The sequence below is a fragment of the Lemur catta genome, chromosome 1, assembly GCF_020740605.2.
Source record: "Lemur catta isolate mLemCat1 chromosome 1, mLemCat1.pri, whole genome shotgun sequence".
NCBI lineage: Eukaryota > Metazoa > Chordata > Mammalia > Primates > Lemuridae > Lemur > Lemur catta.
In genome coordinates, this window is record NC_059128.1 from 113,778,503 (window position 1) to 113,799,784 (window position 21,282).

The 21,282-nt window shown below is 50.6% G+C and overlaps 1 protein-coding gene across 12 annotated transcripts in view; it reads left to right on the top strand.

Moving 5' to 3' along the window:
- The window catches only part of RANBP3 (RAN binding protein 3), a 55,423-nt gene that overhangs the window by 4,451 nt on the left and 29,690 nt on the right, over positions 1–21,282 (top strand). For 5 of the 12 annotated variants that reach the window (XM_045548841.1, XM_045548844.1, XM_045548845.1 and 2 more), the window contains exons 2-3: positions 14,085–14,140; positions 20,031–20,234. The exons of 1 other annotated variant lie outside the window; for it this stretch is intronic. In XM_045548841.1, coding sequence (XP_045404797.1) covers positions 14,085–14,140; positions 20,031–20,234 — 260 coding nt within the window. Of the gene's footprint in view, positions 1–14,084; positions 14,141–20,030; positions 20,235–20,464; positions 20,904–21,282 lie in introns of those variants that run through there. 6 more of the 12 variants (XM_045548848.1, XM_045548850.1, XM_045548846.1 and 3 more) reach the window with 3 other exon arrangements.

The following is a 21,282-nucleotide window of genomic DNA, read 5'->3' on the forward strand; positions in this document are numbered from 1 at the left end:
AGAAAGTTTAAGTTTTGCCCAGGATGCTGTGTAGACACAGAAGGGCTTATAGTTCTGCAAAGCGTTTCAACCGAGTCTTCAGCCTGCCTCAGTTAGCTGGGAAATGGAATCTTCCCAGCAGTTGTGTTGCCCTTGTGCATTAGCTGGGTGTTAGGGTCTGCCGAGATCTGGTGTGTGCTGCTACTCTGAGGTCGTTGGAGTGAGTGGAGGCCACTGGAATTGGGTGAGATCAGAGTAGGTGAGCTGAGACTGGCATTTGGGGAGGCACAGTGTTTGGGGGTGGGGAAGGGGGCATTTTAGGTATGGGTTGAATTCCAGCCTCGTGAATGAGTTCAGACCTATTCTATTGAGAGGGTAGGCCAGGGTGTAGTGAGAGATGGGGGACGTTTAGGGAGGGGTGGGATGCCCTTTGGAGATCTGAGAGAAGAGCAGCATTCATGAAAACAGCAAGAGACCGGCCAGATCCGCAGAGATGACTGGTATTGGTTTGGCCGGGCCTTGGTAGCTCTCCATGGTACTTTGAAGCAATCATAAGGCACATGGATTTGCATTGTTATCTATTCAGGACTTAGTGGTGGTGGCAGGGCAGCAAGGTTTCTTTGTTTTGTTTTAGGAGGAGTTGTGGTCCAGGTGAAGTACTGTAGTGACTCCGTAGAGAAAGATAGGGCATGGGACCTCAGGATAACCCCCCCCCCGCCCCCCAGCATGTCTACAGGGTAGTCTTGGCACTTAATACTGTGGCATAGCACTCACTGTGACTCTCGGCCCCAGTTGCACGTCACACTTATTTAAGGAGGTTGATGAGGAAAACAAAAAGCTACTGCCTGGGCTGCACCATTGGAGATGGTTCCAGGAATTCTAGGGTGTCTGTAGTTTTTCAAAGCCCCACAGATGTTTTAAGACTTGAAGCCAGAGTTGAAAACCACAGGCAGAAGTCACAAACTTGCTTGAAGTGCAAGCAGACATTAATTTTACCCATTTAAGTTTTTGTTTGTTTTTAATTAGGAGCCAACACTTAAAAATTCTGAGATTTCAAGGCAGGGACAAATCCACATTTCTGATTTCTCTTGGAAAACAGTAACCACTCCTGGCCTGCATGCTCTTGCCCAGTAAGCATTCCCCTGGGCTGAGGAGCGGCTGCCATCCTTGAGACAGACCGTGCACCCTCCTGGACACCACTGTCTCCACCGTGTTGCTTAGGGCCTAGCCCACTTCCTTCTCTCCTGGGACTTGTCTGACCTTGGTTGGCATTTGGGTTTCAGTCCTGTCATACAGCCTCTTAGACTGCGCAGTCTCTGCGCTCAGCGCTCTTTAGCATAGTACCTCAGCGTAAAACTCCTTGTGGTCTGTGGTTAGTTCAGGATTCAGTGTCCTTGGAATGCTGGTACTCAAGAGTAGCACATGGCAGCAGTTCTCAAAGATGGTCCAGGACCCCTGGGACTCCCCAAAACCTTTTCAAGGGAACTACAAGTTCAAAACTCTTTTTATAATAATACAGGGACAGTATTTGCCTTTTTTATTCTCATTCTTTCATTAATGGACAGTGGAGTTTTTTCCCAGACATTGTATGATGTGTGATCTAGCAATGAGTGAACTACAGAAGCAGGTAAGAGAGTTCAAGCTGGGTGTGGTGGCGCACACCTGTAGTCCCAGCTACCCAGGAGGCCAAGGCTGGAGGATCTCTTGTGCCCGGGAGTTCGAGACCAACCTGGGCAACATAGCAACCAGCAACTCCATCTCTTAAAGAAAAGTGAGAGAGAGGAAAAAGAAAATTCATGTGTATTCTCTTAAGCCAGACATTAAAGAGATTTGTCAAAATGTAAAATAATGCCCTCTTCTAATATTTTTGTTTTTGAAAAGTTATTTTTCATAAAAATATGTTATTTAGGTAAACCTTCCCTTAGTTTATTATCTTAAATAAATCAGTAAATATTTTGACATTTTTTTATGTTTGATTTCTAGTATAGTAGGCATTAGTAGCTATAGCCCACATTTATAAAAGCTCTTGGGGACCTTTGGTCAGTGACAAGTATGGAGGGGGCCTGAGAGCAAAAAGTTTGAGAACCACTGGCTAGTGCTAGCGGAGCCCAGTGTACAGGCCTTATGTGGGCCTGTGGTGAAAGCGGTTGTGGGTTTCTCCGTTGCTTCTCCAGCCTCGGAGGAATTGGGAGCCAGAGCCGGCCAGCAGGCTGCAGTTGACACCTGTGGCACAATTGGAAGCATCTGGATTGCCTGTCCTTGGTTCACATCCTGCCTCTGCCACTTACTTGCCCAGAACCTTGGGCACGTTGTTTGTCCTCAGTCCTTGCATCTGTGAAATGGTAAATAAGCAAGTCTGAGGGTTGTCTGTGACAGAACAGTGTGTCCGATAATTGACCCACAGGCATGTGGGACTAGCTGTCAGTTACTGCTAGCTGTGATTCTTCTGATTGGATGCCTGGGTAAAGAACAGGCTCCTTGTGAGTCATAGCAGGGTTTCTCCACCTCTGTATTATCAATACTGGGGCTCGTGGGGCCACCGTGGGCATTGTAGGATGTTTAGCCGCATCTGTGACCTCCTCCGACATGATGCCAGTAGCACCCAGCCAGCCCACCCACTCCCAGTCATGACAAGGAAAAATGTCTCCACACATCGCCCAGTGTCCTGTTAAGGGCAGAATCGCCCCCAATTGAGAACCATTGGGTTATGGGATTTTTGCCGACACCCAAGAGACTTGGCGTTCCATAATTACCTGGCCTAGTGAAGTCCTAGGATGCTGCACACATTTAAATCTATACACTGGCTGGGCACGGTGGCTCACACCTGTGATCCTAACACTCTGGGAGGTGAAGGATGGAGGATCACTTGAGGTCAGGAGTTCCAGACCCGTCTGAGCAACATAGCGAGACCTCATCTCTGCAAAAAAAAAGAAAAATTATCAGGGTGCAGTGGCATGTGCCTTGTAGTCCCAGCTACTCGGGAGGCTGAGGTAGGAGGATCTCTGGAGCCCAAGAGTGTGAGGTTGCAGTGGGCTATGATGACAGTACTACACTCTATCACGGGCAACAAAGTGAGACCCTGTCTCCAAAAAAAAAAAAAAAAACAGGTCACACACTAAGTGAGGAGGGAGAGAAAAGGTGAATCCCTGAGGTTTGTTTGTGCCATCTGATCCATCGGGAGTTTATTTTGGTGTACAATGTGAGTTAAGGATCTAACTTAGTTTTTTTCCCAAGTAATTAATGCAAGGTTTCTTAACCTCAGCACTGTTGACATTTGGGGTTGGATCATTCTTGGTGGAGGCGATTGTCCTGTGCATCATAGGATGTTGGTCAGGATCCCGGGTCTCCGTCCACTAGATGCCAGGAGCAGTGCCCTCTGTCCCCCACCATGACAACCGAGAATGTCTCCAGACATCCGCCCATGTCTCCAGGGGGGCAGATTACTCTTGGATGAGACCCACTGGGTTATGAGATTAAATAAAACTATCCAGGAATAAATTATTTACCATTTAGAGCTTAGAACTCATCCTCCCAACCTTCCTTTTCCCTCATGGCCTTTGGCAGCTTACTCAGCTGGCATCGTGGACTTCATTTCCCAAGACCACTATTTTCCTTGACCTTCAGCACCGTCTCAGGTCCAAGGTGAGGACCTGGCAGAATGTCAGAGCTAGGAACGACCTTCAGAGACGCTCCAGGTCCAGGCTGCTCCATTTCACGGGGGCTGAAGCCCAGGGCCATGTAAGCAGAGGGCTGGCTGGGGCCAGCGTGCCTGTCTGCAGCCACTGGGTCTGGGAGCCCACACTCGTCCTTTCCAGTGAGTCAGCAGCATCCGGTTCATGGGCACTTGTCCTCCTGAGAACTGACCCACATAGGGCACAGCATTCGCTCTTGCTGTTTATGGTGTTCAGAGAGAAGTAGGAAGTCATAGAGACAGTAGTAGTTACTCCACGCACATGTTTAGAAGGCAGGCTTTGCATTTTGCAGTAAGTTTAAAATGCCTTTGCTAAATTAAACTCCCCCAGGTTTGCCACACAGACTTTTGGGAACTGTTTACCCAGAATAAATCCCCACGTTGGATCTGTGAGAGCAGAGCCTGAGTGTGAGGGGGTGAGGGTGAGAAAACGGGCTACCCTTTGCTCAGAGGGGAAAGGATGTTTTTGCAGCATCCATGATGGTGGCCGCTGGGTCCTGACAGTCCAGGGCCTGCGTCCGAGCCTTTACACTGGATAAATCCAGACTACGCTGCACAGCCTCTGGGCTCTACCCTGCTCTCTCCAACCTCCTCCCTGTCACATAGGCCTCCTGGCTCTGTCTGTCCTTCGGCCCTTTGTACTTGCGGCAGGGGTGGGGGGCTGCCTTCACTTGGGGACCCCCCTGCCTTCAGCTGGCTCGTCCCTTCTTGTCCGTCAGGTCTCAGCTTCAGGGAGGCCTTCCCCAGCCATCCACCCTACCGCCATCCTGCTTTTTTCTCTGGAGCACCTCTCTGCAGAATTGTCCAGTTGTCTGCATGCAGCCAGGTATTTGTTTTCTCTCTTCTCCCACTAGGGAGCTGTGGCCTTGTCTGCCTTCCCATCCTGATCTCTGGTTCGGAGCTCGGTGCCTGGCACAGAACAGGGTCTCAGTAAATCCTGGTGACGAGGGCAAGGCGTGACCTCACCGCAGTGTTTCCTTCGGCCTGAGGAGGGCTCAGGTTCTGAGCAGCTGAGTGTTTGCATTTAGTGTCCTGGGTGTCCAGGCAGCTCTTGAATCTAATTGTTCCACTCCTTGGAAGGGACCAAACCGTAAAGCATTCATTCACCAGTCAGTGTTGGGGGCCTGGCAGCTGTCCTTGAATCCAAGGCCCTCGCTTTAAGGTGGCATCAGTGTGTTTGCTTTGCATTCCTCTGAGTGTAATAACGATACCGATGCCAACATGGAATGCGTGGTGTGTGCCAGCCACGTCCCCATGCGCTGTGTATGCACCATTTCATGTGATCTTTCTTGAGACTGCTGGGGTGAAAAACCATTCCTGCCGTACAAAGGAGGACTTTGTGCAGGGAGGTGAGTGCCTTTACTCGCCCGGAATCCCGACCACAAGTGGCTGAGGCAGGTTTGAACACACGCAAAGACCGGAGCCCATGCTCCCCGGTGTCATCAGTCTTGTTCTGCTGCCTCAGCAGAAGTCTGTAGCTCATGAATTTCCTTCCCACGAATTTCCGTCCTCTCTACTGGAACTTTCTCCCAAGCTTCAGCCACTTTTGCAGCACCTCAGCTGTTCTGGTGTCTCGCCACCTGGTGGCAGAACAGAAAAGTGCCACCAAAGCTGGATCACTGAACTTCTCCCTGCAGTTTCAGGCAACATTGCTGACTTTGTATGATGAAGTTTATGGGTTTTCTAGTGGATTCAAGGCACAAAGGTGCCTGCAGTGCAAGTTCTGCCCCCAGGGGCTTCATTGAGTGTAGAAATAGAGAAAGCAGGTGTGGTTCTAGCAAGACATGAGGATGTCATGGAGATGTGGCTTTGATAAATGAGACTAGGTCTGTAAATCACCTACTGCGGTGTCTAGTACAGGCCATTTAACTAGTGCTCAAAGCTCCTGCTATTGTTGGAAGCATAGGTGTCTGGCAGTAAGATTAGAGTCTTGGAGACTGGCTTGGATTTCAGTAGGCAAAAGAAACGACAAGGTGAAGAGCATTCCGGAAAGAAGTATAGAAAGTGTACAATGTCATCTCTAAACACTGTGCCCCCGTAATCTCCGTGTGCATGGTTGAGAGTTGCTAGAGGAGAAATATATTTGAGTATTCAGGAAAGAGTTGAGTTACCCGGGGCCCCACCACCCTAGATTAGCTGGGCCAGTGCACCCCGACCATGCTGTGCACCGAGAGTCAGGCATCACCTAGCAACAGCATGTGTGAGATGAGTTGCATTCTTCACCAAAGAGCTAGTCAGGGGCTAGAGCTGACACATCAGTGACGGATCTACCTTTCTGTCGCAGCACAGAACTCTTTATAATAATTCCTGAAAAAATAAACGACTTGAAGGGTTGAGATAGTGTCACCGGATTAAAGCAGTTGCCACGTATTAATAGACTGTCATTTGTGTTGGCAAGATGCTTTCCATATTTTTTTCACAGATAAGAAGATTAAGACATATCGGCCCAGGATTAAAGCTAATTTTACACGAGTACCTCGCTGACAGTTTGGTCAAGAATTCTAAGTGGCTTTCCAGATGGGGGCAGTTTCCGGCAGGTGTTGGAGTCATCAGTCAGGAGGGGAATAAACAGAAAAGGCCAAGATATTCCAGATGCTCTTCTGTGTTTCCCTGGGGCTGCATCGTTTCTTCTGTTTATTATATGTTTAGCAGGAGATCCTCCAAGACGGAGGCTGGAGGCAGCCGTGGGGAGAGGGTGCCACGGCTTATTGCGAGGCAGGCTGCCCTTGGTACTGTGACTGTTACTCTCTCCGCAGCAGTGAAAAAAGTTCATGTGGAAGGGGAGAGAGGCGAGAGAGAGTGAGTGTGTGTGTGTGTGTGTGTGTGTGTGTGTGTTTGTGTGTGTGTGTTGTCAGCTTAGATTCTGAATATGTTAGGCAAAGCATTCCACAGTGAGACATTTGACAGATGAAGACAGAACGCAACTTGTTTCACCATCGAGTGTGCACCTTGGAATGCGTCTTTGATTCTTTTCTTGACAGTCTTAAAGGATTTCAGTCTGTGCAAGGACCTGCCGTTGGAGCAACTGCACACAGTATTCTTAAGGCGGGTGGTCACGTGTCCTGTGAGAAGCCTCGCACTGACCCCAGAGCTTGTCATGAAGCCCCTAGTTTGGTTGTGCTTATCCAGAATGTTAACTGGCAGCTGCTTTATTCCTAATGGTGGTGTGGTACTTGGGAGCACAGGCTTCCGAGTCCAGCGCCCCTGGGTGGGAGACCCTGGCCCACCTTGGACAAGTCACTGGCTCAAGTCTCTGTGTCCTTTCCTGTAAAATAAGGACATCGATGTAGCCAGCCTCCTAAGGTGGTTGTGCAGATTCAGTGAGGATGATACAGGTAAAACCCAGAGCATAAAGAAGTGCTCTGTGAAACCATCCTGAGTTTGGGAAGCCCCATGCAGGTGTCTTTGCTGTGTGTAACACTGGCGGGGTCAGAAGATGTCTACGGACAGGATTCTATGACCCCTGTTACCCTGGAGGGCTGAGAAACACACTCTTTTGGCCAGGTGCAGTGGCTCACGCCTGTAATCCTAGCACTCTGGGAGGCCGAGGTGGGAGGATCACTCGAGGTCAGGAGTTCAAGACCAGCCTGAGCAAGAGCGAGACCCCGTGTCTACTAAAAATAGAAAGAAATTATCTGGACAACTAAAAATATATATATAGAAAAAATTAGCCAGGCATGGTGGCGCATGCCTGTAGTCCCAGGTACTTGGGAGGCTGAGACAGGAGGATCCCTTGAGCCGAGGAGTTTGAGGTTGCTGTAAGCTAGGCTGATGCTGCGGCACTCTAGCCCAGGCAACAGAGTGAGACTCTGTCTCAAAAAAAAAACAAAAAACACTCTTTTGCCCCGGGCCACCTCTGGGCTTCAAGCCAGCTCCTTCCCTTGCTTGCAGTGGGCAGCAGGGGGCCCGCCATGTCCTTTCCTCATGTCTGGGCAACTCCCTCCACCCACTGTATCCCAGCAAGCTCTCCTTCCTCCTTAGATAGGCTGCGTGGCAAGACATGCTACTGTGCCCTCTCCTCCTTCCCTACTGCCTCTGAAATAGACACATAAGCCGTTTTGTGTCAAGGTTTTGTCACCAGTCACTCTCTTAGTAGAAAAGACACAGATAAAAACCTCTGCATCTTGGTACCTGGGGACCTTCTTGTTGCAGTGGTGCCAGGAAGCCCACTATTTAAATTCTCTCAAGTGTTAGGTTGTTTTAAACTATGCTTCTTTTGACCTCCCTTACCGTACTGTTTGAGGCAAAGATGTCATACACCAAGTTGCAGAGATGACTTTGGGTGAGGTCTTATGGACGTACCACATGCGCAGGCCAGCTGCGAATCAGCCATGGACCTGCTCTGTTTCCCTGGGTCCCGGGTCGGTGGTTTTTGCTTTAGAGGAGGGGTCCACCACCTCCCTGAACTCCCCCTCCCCAGAGACCTACAGCAGCTCCTTGCAGGGAGAATAATTTGTGGCCCCTTGGGTCAGGAGGGATCCTGTGTCCTTCCAGAACAAGAGACTACCTTCCACCAGGAACCTCCCCGCTTTTCTTTGCAGTGGTCTTTGGCTCATTTCCTTGAAAAGTATTTCAGGAACTGCCTGAGTTTGCCTTTCAGGAACCTCTCCACTGGCCATGCAGGTGTGAGTGTTCAGGCCTCAGGCCCAGGGCAGGGTGGCGGTGCACCCACTGAACTCTTGTTTTCCAGTCTGTCCTCAAGGTGTGTCCCAAGCACTGGCACAGCACCAGGCTCACCATGGGCACCTCCTGACCTCCTAGTTCTCCAGTGCTCCTCACTCTCGATGCCGCGTTCCTCCTATTCCTGGTCACCTGGCCAAATGCTGTTTGTCCTTCCACTCAGCACCTCTTCCAAGAAGCCTTCCCTGGTTTCATTCTTTTCCTCGGCCTCACTGGGTTAGGAGCCTCAGCTCTGCCCTCCCAGGGCCACCTCTGCCTTGTAATGTTCAGTTAAAGTCTCATGCCAGCTCCTGGCAGGCAGGGATGCATCTCTCTGTGTCACTGCCATGTCCCCACAGGCTGATGTAGTGCCTGGTGTGCAGTGGGTGCATGGATGTGCGGACTTGCTGAAAGTTGTAGTAGGTGCTGAATGAATATTGATGGAATCTGTGAATCCCACGTGCAGCTGTGGGGCTGGGAAAGAGCACCCTGACAGCCACAGCCACGGGAGGATGGCCTGCAGGGCAGAGGGCCCCCAGCAGCTGGCAGAGGCTTGGAAGGAGAGCAAAGATGACCCAGCTTTCTGCGCCCAGGTCTGCTGGATTCTTAGCAACGTCCAGGACGTGGGCCCTGTCCTGAGTATTGCAGCTGGTCTGGGCCTGCAGTTGGGTGGAGGGGAGCAGGGGATGGGAGGGGAGCTGCACTGGGGGATGGGATGCCAGCAGGGGCTCACTCCTCATTCCAGGGGCTTCTGGCCAGGCCAACCACCTTGCTGTTTTCTTGGGGGCTTGGAGCAGGCAGGGGACTCTCGCTGGCTCGAATCTGTGATCAGCACATGGATCCTCATTGGGCTCAGGCTGGGTGCCGTCTGGGTGCAGGAGCTGGGGAGGGGACGGGAGGAGGCTGCTGGTTGCAGGATGTTGAATGGGACCGTAGCCACCTGGACTCGGCATGCAGTGCCCTGGAAAGCCGAGGTGAGGCCAGAGAGGAAGCACCACACGCCACCCAGACAGTGGAGCCTGCACCACCCACAGGCAGGGTCGTTGTTTGAGGTGACCCGGAGGGGGGAGGTCCAAGCAGGAGAGGCTCTGAATCCCACCCACGTCACACACCAGTGTTGGCCACAGTCGTCCATGAAACATCGTTCTCAGGCCCTGTCACAGGATTCCTGGAAGGGTGGCTTCCCTAGTCAGAGAACTTCAGGAAGCATTTGGTCAAACAGGTCTTTTCTGTTGGTTTCCTGAACCTCACTGTGCTACTGTGTCTAGCCAGTCTCCAGGCAGACTGCTTTTGTACATACTAAGTTGATCAGGGAGCATTTTACTGGACCATTTTACAAAAAACCACTCATGTGACAGAATCTGGGTTGAATAGCCTACATTTGATCAATATTTCAATATTTTAGGTCTTCTTGATGGTCTGGGTCTTTAGAAATCTCCGGTGGTGGTTTTCCCCTGACGTGTGGAAGAGAAGCTGGGCTGGGAATTAAAGCAGGTCATAGAAGCCTCGCTGCTTCTGGTCCCTGTGTGTTCCCCACACTTGGGTCTCGGGTAGCAGCTTACACGCTGATGTAACCAGCAGCAGCCTGGCGATCAAGGGTGGTTGCAGAAATTCTGTGCTCACGGTGGTCCGTGGGGGGCAATCCTTTGTGCAGTGGGGCATCAGTACCAGTTTGCAGTTGACAGGCGTTGGGGCCTCCCAGAGCTGAGCAGAAATGCAACGTGTGTAGCTGTGAGGCTTTGTGTTTGGGGCGGAGAGGTGACGAAAGTTCATTGCTATGCTTTCCTAGTATAGTGGCTGGGTTTGGGGTCCTGCCGCAGTCGTCTCCTATTGCTGTATCCTGTTGGTGCTATGCCTCACTGGGTCCTAGTCTTTGTGGCATGCAGCATTTCGTTCCCTCCGTGACTGCTGGCTGAGCGCCGGTTATGTGTGAAGTTCTGTGTTTGGCGTGGAAGACACAGAGGTGAACAGAACAGATGAGGCCCCACTCCTGTAGAGCTTAGGTCCTAGGTGCTGTCAGTGGACCGATAAACTCCTGTAGGAGCGCCAGGGCCCTGCAGGGCCAGGCCACCACGTGCAACCCCCATCGCATGTTTTCTGGAGAGGTCTTCTGCCCTCAGCCTCCTGGTCTTTGCTTTTACTGTGGTGCCCAGCACAGAATAGGCTTAGTGAATATTTGTGTGCGTGTACAGCAGCTGGTGTTCTATGTGTGAACAAGTAGAGACAGGGCTTAGTTCAAACACTGATTGGGTGGTGTCTACACAGCATGCGCCATGTGATGTGCTTGGGGCAGAGCTGTTCATGTGCTATGGCTGTGGTCTCGGCCTCCCTAGCAGGCAGGCAGCCTCTGGGGGCAGGATGGGGCAGGCGTGCAGTGCAGACTGGGAGCTTCCTGCAGGAGTGAGGTCTGCACACGGGCAAGTGCTGGCCACGCAGAAGAAGGTGAGCACGTGTTCTAGGCAGAGGGGCTAAACCAAGCAGGAGTCCAGGAGTGCGTCATAAACGTGGGGCATGCAGGGGACAGCAGGCTCTTTACTACTGTGGTCAGGTGGGAGGTGGAGCGAGAGTGGCCAGGACATGGCCTGTCCAAAGGAGCTCAGGCCCTGGTCTGTGGAAAGACCTTGCAGTTTAGAGTGTGCATTTCACACCAGTGATTCTGGCTGCTCTGTGGAAGCTGGATTTAAGGTGCTGAGAGTAGAGGCCGAGAAAGAAAGAAGGTCTGAGCGGTGGCAGGGCAGGGAGCGGGAGACGGGAGGTATTAGAGAGGGTCTGATTGGATGTCACCCCAGCTTTCCTGTTCTCTTGGGTTCTGCTTTCAGAGCTCAACCCTTGTGTCCCCTTCCACAGCCTCCTCTTTCTGGCTGAGCAGCGAGCCCAGGTGCAGTACAGAGATGTTCCTCCATCAGAGGGGTCCTCTTCTGGCCTGTGCCCTGGACCCGCTATGTGTCTGGAAAGCTCTGGGCCTTCGCATCACAGGCGGCCCAGGCTTCCCAGAGTTGCCCAAATGGCCAAGGTCGCTTCTGGGCAACATGAGGATTAGCCAACACGGTTCTCACCAGAAAGCTCTTCTGCTCCTACCCCAATGACCCTAAATTCCAGCCCCTTGCTAGCCTGGCACTGTATGTCCTTGCCTTGCATTCTCCTTTCGTCAGTTATTTGTTGAGTCCCTTGGCCAAGATGCCAAGTACTGTTCTTGGGCCACGGGATGCCACGGGGAGCAGAACGGAGTCTCTGACTCACGGAGTCTGTAACTCAGCAGGGGAGACAGACTGCAAACCATAAATATACAGTGGACCAGGTGGCGATATTGCTGTGAAGAAAAGCAAGCATGTTAGCTTCACTTGGCTAGTCCAGGGTTTCTTCTCCACAGTGCCGAGGACAGCATATGTTTAATTAAGTCTGCAGTGGCCAGACCGCGCCTCTGTCAGGCTGGAGTCTGTTCGTGACAAGAGGCAGAAATGTAGCTCAAACTGGCTTAAGAGAAATTGGCATTGCTTGGCTTTGGTGGCAAGTCTGGGTGCAGGCTAGCTTTGAGCCAAGCTCAACTCAGGGCCTCCACCAGTGTTGCCAGGATTCGCTCTTCCGTCTCCGGCTCTGCTTCCCTCTGGGTTGGCTCTGGGTCCAAGGCCCTTTGTGACACGTGGCTGCTGGCAGCCCCAGGAGGAAGAGAGCTCCCCTTCCCCAGGGGCTCCAACAAAAGGCCTCCATCGCATGCTGCTGTGTCCCCTGGGGCCGGGGCCTGCAGTACTGTCCTTGTCAGGCTGGAGCCAGGGCTGAGGCTGGCTCCCTCTGAACCATGTGGGGGTGTTGGAGGGGTGGTTCCCTAAAGAAGACGGGGCTGGGCAGTGCTGTGATGGCCAAAATCCTAACAGCTTCTTGTGTATCTCGGCACCTTGCAGCTGGTGGGGAGTCGAATGCAGAAGAGGGGCTGGGGCCTGGTTTGTAGAGTACAGGGGCAGCACTACAAGGCCTTTAGGATTCCCCAGCAGACATGGTGTGGACAAGCTGCTGCTCTGTCCTCAGAGTCCCTGCAGCATTCCTTTGGCATCATTTATCGTCCAGCATAGGCACATTCATTCCAGCTTGTCGAGCAGCAGCTATATTGCTGTGCCAGAGAGATGGCTGCGTAGGGAGGCTTGGAAACCCCTCTGCCTCCACCTGCTCTTTTGCAGCCTTTGGCTCTTGTGTATGTCAGTGTCATTCACCCCGGTATTTGCCGTTGCTGTGTGTGGTGAATTGGACCAAGGTGCAGCAGGGTTTCGGGGAGCAGGGTGGAGGGATTGTCACCATCAGTGGGCTGCCTGCCTGCGGACTGTTGCCCCAAGGTCAAGGCAGTGTCTGTCCTACTTCTGCAGGAGTGGGATGGTGTTGGCTTGGTCATCCTGGTGCCATCCCTTTCTCTCCACTTTCAGTTGCCACCCACCTGGTCTCCCCACATCCATCCTCTCTCCCCCTTCCCCAGACTGTTCTTTCAGCCTGAACATACACCTGCTTCCCAGTGCCTTCTACAGCATTCCTCTAGATCCTCAGTGTGGCTGTCCCCTGCCCCCATCTCCCTAAGAGCTGAGCCTTCGAACTGCCGCTCCCTTCCATCTCTTCTTGAGACCCCAGCACAGCCCCCTCTTCCCAGGGACCTTCCCCGCACACTGAAGCAGACCAGGCCAGAGCCCAGGCGGATGCCTTCATGGCAGTGCTGTGCTGGTGCGTGACCGCGGGCCCCATGAGAGCAGGGCCGTGCCTGAGTCCCGCTCGCCACAGAGGCCCCAGTGCACAGCACACAGCAGCCTCGCCCCTGCCGCCCCCGCCCCATTCAGAGCTCCTCTTGCTTGAATGGGGAAGGAGGCCCCAGGAGCACCCAGGCCCAAGGCCATGAGGCAAGTGTGGCCTGGGCCTCCCCTGTGGGGTCAAGGCAGTCCTCATCTGCATGTCCCCTGACAGCCAGGGGGGCTCCCTGAGCTGCCTGCCACCCACGCCAGGACAAGTGCAAAGTGCTGTAGATTTAGCTGCCTCTGGGTAGGAGACAAATGGTGTTTCATGGGAACTGCAGGCTGTATTACTCTTATCCCATCAAGTGACAGAACATCCCAAAGTGTTTCTTCCTTCAACAGCAGATGTTCCAGATGGACTCTCAGACTGGCAGCAACTCCATGACTTCTTGCTGCTTAATAGTGCTCACCAGAGGTCAGGTTGAACGTTCGGCCTGCGTGGCCCGGGCTGGCTTTCCAAAGAGCACACGCAGCGTGGCCAGCCAGTACAGACCGGTCACTCTATCGCCTGCAAATTAAAAAAATAAAAACTAAATCAGTCTCCAACGTTGGAAATCAGGGGGTTCCACATAAAAATCTGGCATCTGTGCACCACGTTCCTGTAGGGCCATAGTTGGTGGCACCACATAGCAGCTGGCACACTCCCCGCCACACTCCCACCCTCGTGTACATGCCTGCTCTTGGCGAGTCTCAAAAGCTTATTGAATAAATAATGTGGATACAGAAAAGGGCCTTGTCATGCCGTCAAGCGTTGCAGTTTCACAGACCAAACACACCCACATGTCCGTGTCAAGAAGCTGTTCTAAGTGATTTGATATTCTTTGGAGTTGCTAGCTTTAGATATACACACACACACACACATACATATATATGTGTGTGTGTGTGTGTGTATATATATATATATATTTACCTTATAACAAACCAATGTAGCTTTGTTTACTGTATGAATATAGTGTTGGGGGGAAAAAAACCAATTTTTCTTTTTGCAGAAAAGCCTGCCATTGCTCCTCCCGTCTTTGTGTTTCAGAAGGATAAAGGACAAAAGGTAAGGGGCCGGTACGTTCTCTCTTCACGTCATTGCTCTGATTTCTTCTCTCCCAGGGAGTCCTCGTTCAGGTCGCATCGCCATGGCTGCGTCTGCCCACAGGTGGGGCCACCTAAGCAGGGGTCATTAAGACTTCACACTGAGCTTGGAGGGGAGAGGCCCGGTGGCTTTAGGTTACCATGGAAACAAATCAAGCTGGGTCTGTTGCGGAAAGGAAAGGGCTGAGAGAGCTCTCAGCGTGGCTTGTTCAAACAGCGTTAGCAGGCTTCTCCCGAATTCCTAATGATTCCCTTTGGAGGTGCCATTGTCCACTAGGAAAGCCAGCAGCAGAGGAACAGAGAAGGGAGAAGGGTGGGCAGGGGGAAGGGAAGGGAGGGAAGAGAGGATGGAAAGAGGAATGGTAATTAAGAGATAAACAGGGCCTTTAAATATTTTAGGGGCATTTTGGGGGCCCTAACCAACTTGGCATAAATGCATTTAGAATTATTGTTTGTTTGTTTGCATTGTGTGTTTATCATCCATTGTCAGGAGGTTGCTTGCCCCCTGGGATTTGGGGTGTTTAGATTGCACCATTGTTGGAAACACCTTGCCTGGTTGATAGTAGCCTGACAAAGGTCTGACTGGTCTGGTGGTAGGATTCTGTGATAAGACAGCCCTAGAGGTTGCTTACCTTGAGGCCACCGGTTTACATCCCTCCCTGACAGATGAGTGTGGAAGGTCAGGTCAGCGTTGTGTCAAAAGTTAGTTGGTACCATGGGGCCGCGCTTCCCTAGCTTGCATGAGGATTTCCTCTATTTGTCTAAAAATTGCACGATCCCTTCCTACTGAGGCCCCGCCGTGGTAGTTGTAATTTAATATTCATTGCAACCTTTTATAGTTACAAAGTGCTGCACTGAATTCTGAATTCAGTACATTTTAAGGTATTTTTGTATCTGGTCGATAATGACGACATTTGAGAATCTCCTCAACTCGGTGCTCCTGTGGATTCTGTCTCTTTCAGGTGACTGGCTCCCAGGTTGGGGGCTGCTGTTTCGGTGATGTAGGACTCTTGGCTACTGTCTTAAATCCTGTCCCTTGGTCTGAGAATTGAAGCCAGAACTTCTCTTTGTGTATCCTGGTTTTTCTAGGCAGTGTTCATGTGCCCAGCAGGGAAGGGGGGTTGTAGGGGGTAAAGGGGGAGTGGCTGCCCCCCCACAGGGTGCCTCTGGGCTTTTCTACTAGGCTTGTCACTCTAACTATTGTCTCATTCTCACCTTAAATTTTCCCAGTTAATTCTTTTGCAAGAATCAGGAAACCTGTGGAAACTGATTTCCAGTTTTGTTTTGGTTATCCAGGTGGTGTTTTCCAGGTACATCTACCTCTGCTCTCTCTGCCGTGGGCCCTGACCAGTACAACTCAGTCACGCGGGTTTTTATTGTCCATCCTTTGGAGGTTCAATCAGTATAAAGGGGCTCATGCCTTTCCTCTAGGTTTTAGGGACACAATATTAAAGTCTTAGGAGTTGGATGTGTATTAGAGCTCAGTTGAGATGTTAGGTCATTTCTCTCAGGTATTCAGTAAAATCAGGATTTTCTAGAACTTTTAAATGTATTATGATCATCTTTTGAACCACCTTTAGTTTAAAACAGGGGTCTGCAAAGTAAGGCCCACTGCCTAAAATGGTTCGTTTTTAGGTCTCTTGCCCAGGCTGGCATCAGAACTCTGAGGCGCCAGGGATCCTCCCACCTAAGCCTGCCTGGTAGCTGGGGCTACAGGCCTGTTCTATAAACATAGTTTGCTGGAATGTAGCCACACCGGCCCCCTTTACAGTAGTCTGTGGCTGCTACAAGCAGTTTGGACAGAGACCATGAGGCCTGCAGAGTTGAAGATACTTAGTATTTGACCCTTTGCAGAAAAAAAGTTTGCCAACCCTTGATTTAAAACAGTAATAGGAATCCTTTAACACATTGACTGCCACACTAGAAAAAAAAATTTTTTTCCTTGGGGCCACAGTGTTTTATTACAAAAACAGAATAAAAACTTTGAAAACAAAATGATCCTTTCTAATTTAATGAAAAATTTGTCATTTTTGTTTTCTGTGCGTGAGTTATATACAACTAAATCATCAATATTAATTGTAACAATAAGAACATCAACAAGTAAGATTTTCACGAACCAGCTACAGGCCCCAGGCTCAAAACTAGCGTGAGTTAAATACAACTCACGTGGCAGTTAATGTGTTAAACCGGAAGGCCTATGACAGCCATCCAGACAAAACACTAAAATGTAATATTTGCTCAGATTAATTTAAAGTGCCCCTGTTTCAGTACTGTTCTTGAAGCTACTGTGGTTCTGTCGCTTTGTGATTCAAGGGCATGTACGGCCTTCAAGGGGTCTATGCTGGAGTTGAACCTGAACTGGAAGGCTAGGGAGGCTTCTGCCTCATTTTTAAAATGCGCAAGTATAGTCCCTGTCAAAATATTGACTCAGAGCCAATGCTAAATGGGCTTCTAAAAATAACTGCTCTCCAGCTCTTCAGAATTCAGCTCCCCACTTCTGAGGCACGGTCCCCGCAAGGGCATTTGGAAAACCTCTCTGCATTGAAGACAGGCCCAGGAGGAGCCCTTGTGGGGGCCGCTCTCTCAGCTGTCGGCAGACAGCATCCACATGGACATGGGATCTTTCCTTCTCTGCTGCCTCTGTTGATAGGGTGGAAAGTAAACACCGGGCAGGCGGGCATCTAGCTGCGTTTCTCCCTGGCTTCCCCAGCCCTGCAGGAAGCAGACACAGTTTTCCTGTCGAAAATGAGAATTTGAGAGCCATTTGGGTTTTGGTCTCTTGCAGAGTTAGTCAGCCCATCCCCTTCTCACTCTTCAGAAGGCAAGGTAGGAAAGAACGGATAGGGCTGCTGGGGTTGCTTTGTTTTTCTGAACAGATTTCTCTCTCCCCTTTTTGCTTCAACTTTTCTATTTTGAAATTTTCAAATTTTATTTTGGAAATTTTCAAATCCTTGGAAAAGAATGACACTGCGAGCACTTGGTTCTCCCTCACCCCACTTCACTGTTGCCGTTCCTGTCCTCGATACTGATGTACTCGCTGGAAGTTTCACCTCTGTGACGTTCTCCCCTGAAAACTTCTGCACGCATCTAGGAACAGCATCATTCTCCTCCGTGGTCTCGATACCAGGTCACTCCTAAGAAAATGACCATTAATTTAGCTGTATCCTCCACATATAGTCCATATTGTAAATTGTCCTAATTGTCCCAGGAATGTCCCATTATCAGCTATGAGACTGGCTGACTTGTGTTTCGGTAACAATCTCAACCTGTTGGCATAAAAGAGCCCGTTCCCCCCATTTAAAGAAGAGAGCTCCGTGTGTCCGGGTTTTATTGCTGAATCATGATCGAGATTTGGGATTAAAAAGAAAGAAATTAAGCTGCCAGCCTGGAGTTTTTTGTTTTTGTTCAGTGCCAAAGCCACGCAGCGTTTTCTTTGGATGCCATTGACATGCCAAACTGCATTTGCAGCAGACTACGGATTGGTGGCAGTAGCCTGCATGTAGACTGCCAGTGGCATCGCTTACCCTTGGGCAGGTTGCCAAATCCTCCTATTGTTCCGCGTTTTTAGAAGAGGCCAGGGACAGTTAGGACGTTTGCACTCCAGTCCTAACCCCTGAGATGAATTCATAGCCAGATTGACAGCACAGGGACTTTGTTACTTCCTTCCCTGTGTCTGATCTTCTGCGGCTGGCTCTCTCTGTGACGTACTTGCACTGACATGCGTTTGTGTTTGGGGAGCAAAAATAAAACCTCTTTTTTCTTAACTGCCTTGAGTGGAGACAGAGTTCTTTCTTTTTCTTTTCAGTGTGGAGGAATTTAAAGGTCCTCCTGTGGGTTGTTTCTTGTTTGTAATGACTAAATGTTTCTTTCAGTTGCTCTCTCTTGGGAGCATTTGTTAACCTGAAGCGAGAGGCGTCGGGGTTACACTGGCAGGGTGGTGCCCGTTTGGTGAGAAGACAGAAGGCAGTTACAGAAATTCCACTTAGCAGAAAGTACAGTGTTACTGAAAACACTGGATTTAGGCCTAATCTCAAGGCTTACTGTTGGTGAGACAAACTTGTGCACATGGTTTTTGTCAGCCACGTGTATTTTAGGATGATGTCAAAGTCCGGCAAAGTCTTGATGTCTGATTTTACCAAACATATTGAAAAACTGCAGGCTTTATCTTGGTTCTTGAGAGCTTACTTTTCTTGTCCAGTAGAAACGCTAGGACCCAAATAGAAAATGCTGGAATGACATTTGTTAATTCTCCTAAGAAATGTCTTATAGATCCAAGAGAAGAAGTGATGGACACTTCCCAACCCTTGTAAGAGGCATTCATTTAACTGAAGATGAAGAAACGGACCCTGTTCTGATCTCATGGTTTTCATCTTGATGAATTTCTTTTTGGTCCTCCTGTTCAGCATTTTGAGTCACCATGAGGGCATTTGAACATTTACATTCCAAAAGCAGGGGTTTAAAAAATTCCAGTGGTTCTAGAGATAGGCAGTCTCCCACAGAGCTCTGGGTTTAATTTTTCTCTTTTGAGGTGTTAAATCTCTAGCCATAAAGTAACAGCAGATGTTGGTGGCCCATGTAGGTTTGGGAAGGCATTTGTGTCAGTGGATCTGTCCTGGATAGAAAGAGGTAACGGTGTCCCCTTGGTGACTTTTGAGACGGGAGGCTGAGCTAACGTTATGTTGCTCTTTGCTTTCCTAAGAATTTTTGAAAGATCTCTTACATCCTTTTCGTGTAGTTTCTAGATTACACATTAAAAAGTACTGCCCTAGCCCCATCCAAAGAGGTCAGTCACTTCACATTCAAAAGAAATGCACCTGCGGCAACAGGGAGACAGGATAGCCCTGTGATCATTTAGGTCACCATGGGAGGGAAACAGCTCCATGTCATTGGACAATGCCACGTGTGAGGTTTGGGGCCTGGAGCCCATCTGTTTTAGGACGCCAGGTGCCTAACCTGTTTCTCAAGAGAAGAGCCTTGGAGGTATGGCCACGGAGCTCTCAGCCCACGGAAGCCCCTCGGGACCCCAGGAACCACCTTAAAGGATGACAGGGTGTTGTACTTGGGGAGGAAGACTTCCAGAACCAGCTTGCTCTCACCGTGGCTGTTTGCCGAATAACCCCTTGCCCGGGTGTTTAGGGTGTTCCTGGGAGAATCCCAGCCCCGGCTCTCTGTTGATGTGCCTGGCCCCCTGCAGCTGAACTCCTGCCCACTGATCCACACACCAGCTCTCAGGGTCTCTGTCACCCCACGCCTGCACTCACTGAGGCAGGAAAGCACTTTCTCCATCTCAGGTGCAAGCAGAACAAACTGAGAGATGCGGGGAGAACTAGCGAGATGCAGACACCTTTGACCCTGGACTCCCTGCTTCCTCTGAACTGCGTGGTGGCCCAGGCCCATCTCCCCCCACCCATTTCCTCCAGCACAGCAGTGCAGAGGGCCAGCACCCCTGCTCAGTATTTTTGAGGGGTTGTGTTATTGGCCCGTAGGGATTTTAAGAGTCTTTGGCATAATCGTCCCTGTTCCTTGGCCACCAAGAGGGCTTTTCCTCCAGGAGGCCCATAAGCAGAGTAGCTCCATGCCAGGCCCACCCACGGTTTTGAAAACAAGGATCTCACAGAGTCAGGCAGCACCAAACCCACTTTCATTTTTCCCTTCTGTCAGCCAGGAGGGCCGGTTTTGTTGAGCAGAACACAATAGCATGTGCCTGCTTTTTTGGCCGGTCCACCCAGGCGGCTCTCGCCTTTTCCCTGGAGGTCAAGTCCCCTCTAGTTCTGTGACCCAGCCCTGCCCTCCCCTGTTCTGTGGTGCAGCCTTTATTCACATTGAAGGAAAATTGTCTTTTTTGCTCCCAGTCCTCTGCAGAGCAAAAAGACTTGTCGGATTCGGGAGAGGAGCCTCGGGGGGAGGCTGAGGCCCCCTACCATGGCACGGGTCACCCCGAGTCAGCTGGTGAGCATGCCCTAGAACCTCCTGCCCCCGCTAGCACTTCCGCCAGCACTCCTCCGCCTCCCGCTCCTGAAGCCCAGCTTCCTCCTTTTCCGCGAGAACTGGCAGGGGTAAGTCCACATCCACCCGGCACTCCTACTGCCCAGGGGGCCCAGACCGACAAGCCCCTTCCCTCGGGTCCCTGGATCCAGGCCCTAGATAACTGTAAGCAGCTGATGGTAACATAACAGAGGACAAGGATTCCTTCAACTCCCTTTGATCTGTGCTGCTGAAAAGTCAGGAAAGGTTGAGTCCCCTTTTCCATGTAGGCTTCTCCTCTTGGGGGAACATGGACCCATCACAAGGGGTGAGTCCCATTTCCTGAAAGAGACACATGGGGTCAGAAGAGGAACTGAGTGGTGGGGTAGCACCTTGCAAACCAAACTCGACCCCTCTCCCTCCTGCCATTTTTCTTTCTCCTTTCCCTGAACTTGGGCATTCGAGTTCAGTGTCTCAGAAACCCAAGAAGCTAAGGCTTCCTTTGCTGTGTAGGGAGAGGCGTTGTCTAACACAGATTGCTTTGCGAGACTGATTGTGTTTGGACTGTGGTTAGGCGGTGAACTGCTTGTCTTCAATCAAAGCAGGAAGAAGAAAAGACTCTTCCTTTGAATCCAGAGGGAATCCCTTGAGCCCTTTATCTTTGTATTAAGAAGGCTTTTGAAGATTATAGGTGGAGAAGATTGTGAACTCTCAAGAACAAGAAATGTCTTGGGTTTTTGAAGTTTGATAAATTGGGAAAGGTAAACATCATCCTACATTCAGGATTGAAAACTCCATCCTCTAAGTATCTAATGCCAGAAGACCCCTATTCTCATGACAGGGAGAAAGGACTGTTAACAAGAAAACAGAGGGCCCTGCTCTACCATCCTGAACACCTAGGCAGCCTCCCAGGGTGGCACAGTCCCAGACCTCAGCGATTCCCTCTACCACACACTAGTCCCCTGTTTGTTTAAGGAAACCATTAAATAAAATTCAGTTGCGGCCACCAAACCCTAGGACTCTCAGGAAGTGGTGTTCAGCCAGAGGTAGATTGGAGTCCTACATTTTGGAAGCATCATGGGAAAAGAGGAAGCAGCCTTTACCACATGCCAGAGTCTCTGGGGGGAAGGGGCCATCCTT